Source organism: Culex pipiens, chromosome 2, assembly GCF_016801865.2.
Source record: "Culex pipiens pallens isolate TS chromosome 2, TS_CPP_V2, whole genome shotgun sequence".
In the NCBI taxonomy this organism is placed as follows: Eukaryota; Metazoa; Arthropoda; class Insecta; order Diptera; family Culicidae; genus Culex; species Culex pipiens.
This window is the reverse complement of record NC_068938.1, coordinates 4,742,101-4,752,734: the sequence shown is the minus strand read 5'-3', so window position 1 is coordinate 4,752,734 and position 10,634 is coordinate 4,742,101. Positions and strand designations below refer to the sequence as shown.

At 41.3% G+C, this 10,634-nt stretch overlaps 2 protein-coding genes across 3 annotated transcripts; one reads left to right on the top strand and one right to left on the bottom strand.

Moving 5' to 3' along the window:
- Positions 1 to 947: 947 nt before the first annotated feature.
- Positions 948 to 4,524, top strand: LOC120417635 (uncharacterized). 2 transcript variants are annotated; one of them, XM_039579758.2, is made up of 4 exons: positions 948 to 1,073; positions 1,158 to 2,363; positions 2,426 to 2,917; positions 2,974 to 4,524. In XM_039579758.2, exons 2-4 carry the CDS (start codon positions 1,407 to 1,409, stop codon positions 3,166 to 3,168), a joined length of 1,644 nt encoding a protein of 547 aa, XP_039435692.1. In that variant the 5' UTR covers positions 948 to 1,073; positions 1,158 to 1,406; the 3' UTR covers positions 3,169 to 4,524. The 2 variants fall into 2 exon arrangements, with proteins under 2 accessions (XP_039435692.1, XP_039435684.1); XM_039579750.2 differs by having other exon boundaries at positions 1,035 to 2,363.
- Positions 4,525 to 6,087: 1,563 nt separating this feature from the next.
- On the bottom strand, positions 6,088 to 8,357 carry LOC120417623 (engulfment and cell motility protein 1-like). The gene has a single exon (XM_052707314.1). The coding sequence runs from the start codon at positions 8,233 to 8,235 to the stop codon at positions 6,088 to 6,090; it is 2,148 nt and encodes a 715-aa protein (XP_052563274.1). The 5' UTR covers positions 8,236 to 8,357.
- Positions 8,358 to 10,634: the final 2,277 nt, after the last annotated feature.

The following is a 10,634-nucleotide window of genomic DNA, read 5'->3' as shown; positions in this document are numbered from 1 at the left end:
CATGATTTTTTTTTACAGTTTGTACTCCATTATACGAAACCCCGTTTTTCTGACAATAGAATTTCTCAAAATTCGATTATCCGAATCTTCTGTAATCGAATCATAAAATTCCTATTTATATTTGAAAAGTGAATTTTCACTTGAGCGACTCAAACATAGTGGAATTTACTTGGGAATTTAACTTGTTGGTTGCCTAATACATAAAATATCATAACAAAATAAAATGTATCAGAACTAGCCTCATGAAATAAAATTTTAACATTAAAATGACAAGCTACACTCAATTCTTATTTTTAATGAATGAATACTCGCCGGCAACTTGTAGGCCATACATGCACCACGCGGACACATTTTTGAAAATTCTAGTCCTTTCCCATATTGAGAAATTAAAAGTGAGAGTGTGTGCAACGTGGAATTAAACTTTCTGTGCAGTTGCTGTGAAGGTTTCTAGGGCACTTCGAAAATTTTTACTCCGTGTTGCACGCACACACTCTCACTTTTAATTTCTCGATAGACAATTTTCCATAAAAAATGAAGAAAAGCCCTAAGAAATCGTTCCCTCTCTTTTGTTCTGCGATTCGTAAAGCTATTCCTTGATCCCTTTTCTTGTGAGGAGCGAACTGGCCCTAAATAGCTTTTCTGAAGGTTGAAAATATTTCAGAATCAGTTAAAACTTGTTGAATAAATGAAACCCAGCGAAATAGTTTTGAGCAGATTAGACTGGTAAAAACTTAAAAAAAAATACCAATCTAATCTGCTCAAAACTATTTCTCTTTTCGAACGATAAGAAACATTTCTTGAGAAATCAAAATCGTGATCCTTACTGTACTCCACATCTTCCAAATTTATCAATGAACGTAAACCGTAAACCGGTCATGAATGGAACCGGACTTACCACAACGCAGCCAAAAACAAGGACCAAAAAACGGTTTTCGTTTTTATCTGCACTTTCTAAACACGTGAGATCATCGCCTTCTACTGCGCAGGTCGGTCCATTGTCATATCCTAGCCCCCAAATGAAAATCGATACTCGTGAAAATTCTCCAACAGCAGACAAGTTGGCTCTAGTTGTGGTGAGAAGAGTTTTGTGAATTTTAGAAGTTTAAATGGCAAATTAGATCGAATAAAATATCTATTGTTTTTAAAACTTCTAACAGGCTAAGGTATTGTGCAGAAACAAGTCTGATAATCCCACAATTTGTGGAAGAAATTGAACTCAACTCTCTGAAAACCCCCAGTCCGGAAGTTGAGTCCCCTCCTCCCCAAATCCGCGCGTGTACGTGGTTCCGTGATTTACCGTGGCGCTGAGCGAACAATCCATCAAAACGCAGTCCCGAGTGCATCCGAGTCCGGGGGAGAGTGCCCGCACGCTGGTGTGGGCCCTTCCCCTAACGGCGTCATGCAACATGGAAAACGGCAACTTTCACGGCAATTTTATGGAAAACGACGACGACGGACACCCGCATCCGGCGCATCCGGCCGAAGATGTGACTCCGACGCAGGATAGTAATTTGTTGGACAGTACGGAGATACTGATCCAGAGCAGCATGGATGATATATTTGATGTGATTAAGGCGGGAGAGCTTTCCGAGGTGGAGAACTTGGTGGAGAAGGTTGGTCCGGAGGCGTTGAGTGCACGTGACAAGCATGGTTACACTCCGGCTCATTGGGCGGCCTTGGATGGAAATGTGGAGATGATGCGATATCTGGTTGAACGTAACGCGCCTGTGGATTTGCCATGCTTGGGAACGCAAGGTCCGAGACCGATTCATTGGGCTTGTCGTAAGGGTCATGCTGCGGTGGTGCAGGTTCTGCTTCAAGCTGGAGTGGCTGTAAATGCGGCGGACTTTAAGGGGTTGACTCCGTTGATGACAGCTTGCATGTATGGACGGACTGCTACAGCGGCCTATCTGTTGGGAATGGGAGCCCAGAATCATCTGACGGATATCAACGGGGACACTGCTTTGCATTGGGCAGCTTACAAGGGTCACGCCGACCTGATCCGTCTGCTGTTGTACTCTGGAGTAGATTTGCAAAAGACGGACAACTTTGGATCAACACCGCTGCATCTAGCTTGTCTTTCGGGTAACTTGCAGTGCGTTAAAATTTTGTGTGAAAAACGAAACTTGGAGCTGGAACCGAGGGATAAAAACGGCAAGACTCCGTTGATGTTGGCCCAGAGTCACCGGAATAATGATGTGGTCAAGTTGTTGCATAACGAGATCAAGAAGAAATCTCGCTGGATGCCACCGATCTCGGAGCTCTGGAGTCTGCTATTCGGTGGAGCCGGAGCTTCAAAGGGACCGTTGATCTTGTTTTTGTTCTCCGTATTGCTATGGGGCTATCCGATGTATATGATTCGGGTAATCAAAACATCTCAATGCTTTATAGGTATATTTTCTAACAAAAAATCTCTTTCATCCAGTGCATCCCAATAACTTGGAACGTACTGCGTCGTTCGCACTACTGCTTCATCTACTGGAATGCAGTCATGTGGATCAGCTGGATCATTGCGAACCGTCGTGATCCGGGTTACATCCCACTAAACTCCGATACATACTACCGCGCCATCAAGCAGATTCCGTACTTTGACAAGTGGAAGAAGCGCAACGTGATCCTGTCGAGACTTTGCCACAGCTGTCGATGCCTGCGTCCGTTGCGGGCCAAGCACTGCCGAATCTGTAACCGCTGTGTATCTTACTTCGATCATCACTGTCCGTTCATATACAACTGCGTTGGACTACGAAACCGGATGTGGTTCCTTCTATTTGTGTTGAGCGTGGCGATAAACTGTTCATTTACCATCTACTTTGCCTGCTATTGCGTTATGATCGAAGGATTCAGTCTACTTTACGTGCTGGGATTAGTCGAAGCTTTCGTTTTCTGCGGTTTAGGATGGATCTTGACCTGTACTTCGGTATGTATTACATATCAAATAATTTCATATACTCTACTCACTCAATTGACTCGCAGATCCTCCACGCCTGCATGAACCTGACCACGAACGAGATGTTCAACTACAAGCGCTACCCGTACCTGCGGGACAAACGCGGCCGCTATCAGAACCCCTTCTCCCGGGGTCCCATCCTAAACCTGTTCGAGTTCTTCGTGTGCCTGCCGGACCGCCAGGACGAGCTGCAGGACTTTATGCAGGACGAGAACCTTTGATCCCACAACGGTAGCGTGAAGCGGAAACGGCTTACCAGCAGCTAATAAGCAGCGCCATTTTTGTCCAGTCGCACTTTGAACTTTGCCTGCTCTCACACCCACACAGAAATACACACCGGATGCCGGAAGTGGCAAGAGAAACGCTTACGAAACGAAAAAAAGAGCGCAAAAATTCATTCCCAATGAAGTTCTTTCAAATTTCTACTTTAAGGAACGAGCAAACTTTTCATTGGATATAAAATACGTTTATTATACTTTTCAAATGTTTTGATACCTACACGATACAGTTGTGTTCCGTAGTCTATTGTTCGCTACCATTCCAGTATTTGTTGCTTTGTTATCAATACATATTTAATGAGTTTAGTTAAATAATGCATGCATCGAATGTTTTACGTTTAAGTATAGTCGATATTCGGATCGAGAGGATTTGTTATGATTCTTACACACAAACTTAGAGCGCTATCAGATAAAAAAGAACTCTTTAAAATAGATGTTAAACGATGATTATATATTTGTTGAAAACTGAAAATAATAAGTAGCTAATCCATCAAAAGAACAACTGTTACGTTACCCTCTCTAGCATGTCACTACCATAGAACGAATATTAAATACTGAACTTAATCATTATAGTAAAATACGAAATGCGCGCACACACACACATGTGTGTGTGTGCTAAATATGTATGTGTGTAGCGTACGTAGCTTTGATAAATTGCACAATAGAACGTGTTTTTTTGTTATTGTGTAAATCTCATTCTAGCCTAGCAGACAAACCATTCCCATACACAACCAAAAATAGACAGCAGCAGATGTATTTGGTCAACCCTATGAAATAATGAAGCCGTATTTTTGGAGAGAATCACTATTTTTACATAATGTTTGGCAGATTCCGTCGGCTTGAATGCTTGAGAAATAAAATTTCTTAACAAATTGCATAAATCAAGGGCAGTTTTATTAAGATATCACACAACATAAACTTTTCGAAATTATTATTTCCTTATGAATTAATTTCTGTTGAATGGAATGGAATGGGAGTTGATTTATAAAATCCATCTTCAGAAAAAATGTATGTAGAGTTTTCCAGAAATGAATATGACAGTGCCACAACTCATCTATTACTCTGAAGAGTATCTCAACTTTTTGAAATTCATGACTCGTCGTAAGTTTGAGTTAATTTAATATTTTGAATTATTTTTTGGAGCCGATTTTTTGGAAGAACGAAGAGAGTGTTAGTTTAAAACGAAGCTTTATATAAATTATTAATTGAGCCATTTTTTAAACAAGATTTTCACTATTTATCAACAAAATAATTTCTGATGTTTCAAAAAAATCTGGGAAAAATATCAGGTCAATTCATAAAAAGTTGAATATCTGTTCTCTGATTAAAAAATGAAATTCAATATAATTATAATTCAATACAAAATATTCAAGTGCAATGTTCCGAAATTCAAAAATCAAAAAGATTCAAAATCTAAGAATGTTTTATTTACTTTTTTCAAATTCAAGATAAAAATATTTTTTTATTTTTAAATTAAAAATCAAAATATGGAACACAACATAAAAATTTCAAGACAAAATTATACTCAGAATAGTAAATAGAATCACATTTTTTTTAATTTTCCTGAAATTTGGGTCTCTAACCTAAAATATTACTCGAAAATATGCTTTGGCGGCATTTAGAATTTAGGAAGTTAATAATTTAAGGATTTGAGAACTCAAGAATCTAAGAATTTAAATAAGTATTTAATATAAGAATCATCAAATTTAAGAATTTCAATTTAATTCGGTTTTATTGGTGAATAATTATGGTACATTAAATTATTTTGCAGTACATAACAAAATTTTTGAGTTCCTTCAAGCTGTGCGCTGCATCCTAATCCATTTTGAAAAAAAATTCTTTAAATAAGACACTAACAAAAGTAGGAAAAAAAATTGAGGAATTCAAAAATTTAGGAATTGAAGAAATTCATAAAATAATGTTTCAAGGAATAGTTTTTTAAGAACAAAAAAATATTACAAAAAAAATAATTAAATTAAGAATTTAAGAATTCAAAAAAAGTGGAACAAAAAAATTGGAAAATTAAATAAAGAATTTAAGACTTAAAAACCCGAAGAATTAGAAAAAAATCAAAATAAAAATGTAAAAAAAATAAAAATTGGAAAAATATTTTATTTTGGATTCTCAAATTTAAAATTTTTGAATTTCTGAACTTGATGTTTTAATTTTAAAAATTTTAATAAATGGATTTTTTATTTGAAAATTTATTTATTTTTTTTGAAAATATCGACTTTTTTTTTATCAAGCACTGTAACACGAACAGTCAATCAATTTTTCTCGGGGGTTGGAAAAGAATGCGCAAATTTTCTTGATCGCGTTTGTTCCGAGCTTCGAACACGCTTTTAAACGGAAAATCCCACAAAACCACTGCCAACTTCTTGCCAAATCCAGCTAAAATATAGTGTTGAAATTTTCGTCAGAATTTTGTTAGATTTCAGCAGGAACGTCAAGACTGGGTAGCAGCATGGGAGGAGGGAGAACAATGCGATACCTGACAATTGACAATGCCGGAAAGCTGCAGCAAAAATTGCACGCAAGTTGCCACTTTCAACACAAACACAATTTTGCACTGAGGAAAGTTGACACGCAATTTTCTTCGGCTTTTACAATTTTTATTTTACTTGATTCTTTTTTGTGCTTTAGATTTTGTATCAACTGCTGTCTATTTGAGAACATTATTTTCATACCAAGTGGAATGATATTTTTTAATCTTAAATGGAAATAAAATTTTTATATCTAAATGTATGATAAAAGCATATTTTCTTCACAAAACTTGATAAACTTTGGCTTCATCAGTGGCGGGGTCCACAATACTCAAAATAAACAGAAAAAAATGACATTTAAAAATTGCACACGATTACCTTAGCTGTCGAAGCAAAAGTCGTAATTCTCCGGCTCTGGCGGAATCGGCGGCGGATCCTTCGAGATGTCCACCCCTTCCGTGTCCAGCAGGCGCAGCTTGATCTCCATCGACAGCAGCGTCTCGAAGTCGTCGTCCTTTTGCTTGCTGACCATGGCCGCTCCGAGCAGGGCGTTGATTCCGTCGGTCCAGTAGTTGAACGTGGTTTCGTCTGGGGCGACAAAGTCGAGCGTTTGCTGGTCGCTGGACTCGGTGACCAGGGAGAATCCGAGCGGGAAGGTTGACTTTTTGGCACGCATTTCCTTCATGTGAGGGCATTCCTTTCCGACGAGCATTTGGCGGATGTCGATGACGGGGAGTTTGCTGTTGAGTTCCTCGAGGGTGGGGACGTTCTTTTCGTCGCAATCGCCGTAATGGATGACTTTGAGGTTGGGGGAGAGTCGGGCGTACCAGTACTTGTCCCGTTCGCGCTTTCCGCCGTTGTACTTGGAGAAGCGCGTTCCGACGACGAGATAGCCGAGGCGTTGCTCCTTGATGAGGGACATGATTTCCGGGGTGATTTTTTCCTTGAGCGAGACGATGGCCGACGCGGTTGATTCGCACTCTTCGCGGGAAGTTCGTTCCTGTTGGCGGAGTTGGGTGATGGTGTTGTAGGTGAAGGTGTTGATCTTGTTGCGGAAGTCCTCGAGGGAGGCGGGTCGTCCGGTGATGCTGCGCGTGATTTGCTCGCGGACCACGCTGAACACCTTGACAAAGTCTTCGGTCGTGGCACGCATGTCCTTCCAACTTTTGTTCAGCACGACGATGCAGATGCAGAAGAACTCTTCGAACGGGTGATCGTGGGTGAAGAACATCGGGTGGAACTCCTGGCCGTGCTCGGAGGGAGATTCACCGATGCGCAGGATGTCGCACAGGACTTTGACCAGTTCGATGCTGGTCCGGCCAAAGGGACACTCGTGCTCGTCGGCGCGGCAGCTGTTTTCGTGAACCACTTTGGTGTAGCTTTGGGTGTAATTACGGGCAAAGTAAACCATACAGTCAAGCGCGAGAACACCCGGCGGAGTCTCCAGGAAGTCCTGCGCGGGATTTATGTCACATTTGAAGCCCAGCTTCTTGTAGTAGGTCGAGTACGAGCTGCCGTGGGCACGACGCGCCGTCACATCCGGAATCGGATCGATGCCTTCCGCTTCGAACGCGATTCGACGAAGTTCTTTGATCTTTTCCTGGCCGTCCGGATCTTGGGCATCAATCGGAGTCTTCATACGTTGCTCCAGCAGGCCCAGCGTCAGCGTCTGCAGCACGTACAGCTGGTGGGAGATTTCCGCTCCGGTGTTGGTCGTGATGACACTGTTGATGATGGAGCGATACTGTTTGCAGCTGAAAGTGGCCGCAATGTTCTGCCGTTTGGCATTGTCCGCCTTGATAAAGAGAGCGTTGATCAGCGCGATCGTGTTGTGCGACGGAGCGTCCTGCAGCAGCTTCAGCAACACCTCCAGCGTCACGTCCTTTTCAACTAGCGCAAAGTTGCTGCTGTTCTGGACAATATTCTCCAAAATTGAAAGTGCCGACTGGACAATCTCCGCGTTAAAGCTCCCATTCAAGAAGGAAATGTTCCGCGATATAAACGACGGCTGCAGAATGTCCCACGAAATCGTGCCATGGTCCATCAGCTTGACAAACGAAGACAAGGCCATCTTCAAAATGTTAACCGGATATCCGGTGTCCTCAATAATCGTAATAATCAAGTTCAGCCCATGCTCCTTGATAAACTCCAACGCAAACGTAATGTCCGCACTAAGCCCCGGCAAATCGGCCAACACCCTAGTCATCTCGTCCAGCTTTCCTCCCTGCAGCTTGGTCAGAATCTCCCCCGCCGTTTTCGACGGCGAAAATACCATCTTCAGCACGGAACCATTCTTCACGTCGTGCCGGTTCTTCTCCGTCACGTAATTATTAGCATCGGCAAACCGCAACGCGTACGATTCCGAATCATTAATCACCCAGAAGGAACACAAACCTTCGATTATCGAGGACAAAGGGGTCCGCTGGTCGAACTCAATCAGCTGCGGAATTCCGGACTCAAACTCCACCGCAATCTTCACCACGTGACTGTCCCGTGCGAGCGCTGGCATCTTGGCTTTCGGTAACATTTACACACACATCGGTGGCCACCCTCCCGACGACGACGGAACGCGGATTCACCGGAGAAAATCTCGTATTTAGTGGAGAAAAAACAAGAAGATGACTCGCTCAGAAAAGCTTTGACAGAATGATTAATCAAACAAGGCAGTGGCGTACTGAACTGATTGAGGTGGGGGGCGCAAACAAGGCCATGCAGCAGCGGCCCACAAACTGTCATAACAAACTGCGGCTTGCGCCCGGATTGTTTACAACTCTGTTCGCGTCGCGATAAACTTTAGCTAGGTTGATGTTTTCTGTAAAATTACGTACTTTAGCGAATAGTTTGCATGTAAAACAATCAAGATGAGGCACCTGCTGGTAGTGGCACTCGTCGCAACATTTTGTAGGCAAGCGGTCGGCCTCAGTGCGTTTCTGTACATGAGTGTGCACCATTCGGGGTTTCACAGGTGAGAGGGTGAAAATTGCTTACAAATCTGGAGTTTTTTTTGAAAAGGTCCTATCAACAAAATTTTCATTTTTTGCTTTTTGGGTGTTTTTGAATACCCCTGACTCAAGGCGGTTCTAAAAACACCCAAAAAGCAAAAAAAATGAAATTTTGTTTATAGGACCTTTTCAAAAAAAACTCCAGAAATATTGATTTTAGAAATTAATTTGTGTTTCTTGATTTTAGGGACATTCACTACAATTTAAAGTTTGGAGGCGTGGGCAGGATGTCCTGCGAGCTGCTGTTGATTCAGCAATTTCCGGCCGCGATGTACGTGGACACCGACCAGCTGACCAACATGAAAAAGTTCAAAAAGGTAAAAAGATTGCTAGATTTTCTGTAAAAAGTTGAACAAAACATGCAGCATGCTCTAAGTCTTTTTATAATTATTAAGACTTTGTCACATTTTTTAAACATAGAACTTTTTGTCTTTTTCAAAAAAAAAAAAAAAAAAAATCAAGTCAATCGATCTTCAGTTTAAAAATTTGTAGAGTTCCCTAACATTGCAGTGGTGCTCAACCGTTTTCGTTCTATCACAGAGAACAGATGTACATCACTGAACAAAAAGCATCGAAAAACGTGTGTAAAAATTCAAACCAAGATACGTTGAAAAGAGCTAGGGTGTGCATCATCCGCCTAGATAGCGCCACTTCAAAAATCATGATGACCTACAGTGGCAGAACGTTGGACCATCCATTCACTGCACAAAACATTTCGAACGAACGACATCAGACCAATGTCTGACATGCCTTCATCGTAGGGGTACGATTTTACGCGCGAAAGAAAATAACAATATCAGCTGTGAAGGTAAACAAAACGAAATCAGAGTTAACATGTGGAAAGGTACTATTTTAAGATATCGTTCAAAAAAATAACTTTTAAACAAGTTTTCTGCTATGTTTTTGTTAATGTTAATGCATTTTTGAATTATTTGCAGTCAATTGATGATGCTATGAGACGCGGGTTCGATTCCCGCCTTATCCACTGAGCTTCTATCGGATGGTGAAGTAAAACGTCGGTCCCGGTTTCTCCTGTCTCGTCAGAGGCGCTGGAGCAGAAATCCCACGTTAGAGGAAGGCCATGCCCCGGGGGGCGTAGTGCCAATAGTTTCGTTTTTCGTGAAATTGTACTGAAGTGAATTTAGTTTATAAACGAGGAAAATATTACTTTTCTGAGGAAATTATTGAGCCATTCTACATTGTTAAGTCAAGTAATCTCAGCTGCGACGGTGGCGCTGCCAAGCGTATCCTTTACACCCTAATTTCTTTGATGCAAGATTGTATGCAACACATTTTGTGAGTGCTGCAGTGTTTACACACAAGTTCGAGCCTAGATGTACATCTGTTCTCTGTGGTTCAATTCAATTCAATTCAATTGGTTTTTATTAGAATTTAACAGTTCTGCTCCAGGATGTTACATTTGCAATTCAGAGATTTGGAGAACCTTTCAACTGAGATCAATTCATTAGCCTTTACAGGGAGGGTACATGTTTTTAAGTTTAGATGTTGCTAGCTGCGTGCTCTTTTAGGGAAAATAAATTTTGAGAAAAAACCCTAGATCTATGTTTGGCTTAAGACTAATATCGACGACACGACAAGACACTCGGTGGAAAATCCCAATCAAAAAGTGGTCCCTCCGTGAATACCGTGAAATCCCCGTGATTCAGCAAAGTCACGGTAACTTTGAGGGACCCCTCGGTTTTCGTCGAAATAAATGTTTCTCGCAGCACTGCTTGTTGCTAAATATTTACAATCGAACAAACAGCTGTTTTGTGTTTTGATTGTTTTTTTTCGTTTTTTTTTTTTTTTTTTTTCCTTTGGGCTGACAGGCTAAGACCGCAGTTGGTCCATCTCGCCTTTTTTTTCGTTTGCGTTCCGGTTTTTTTTTTTCCTTTGGGGGGCAAGGCACAGTAACTGGTCCAAC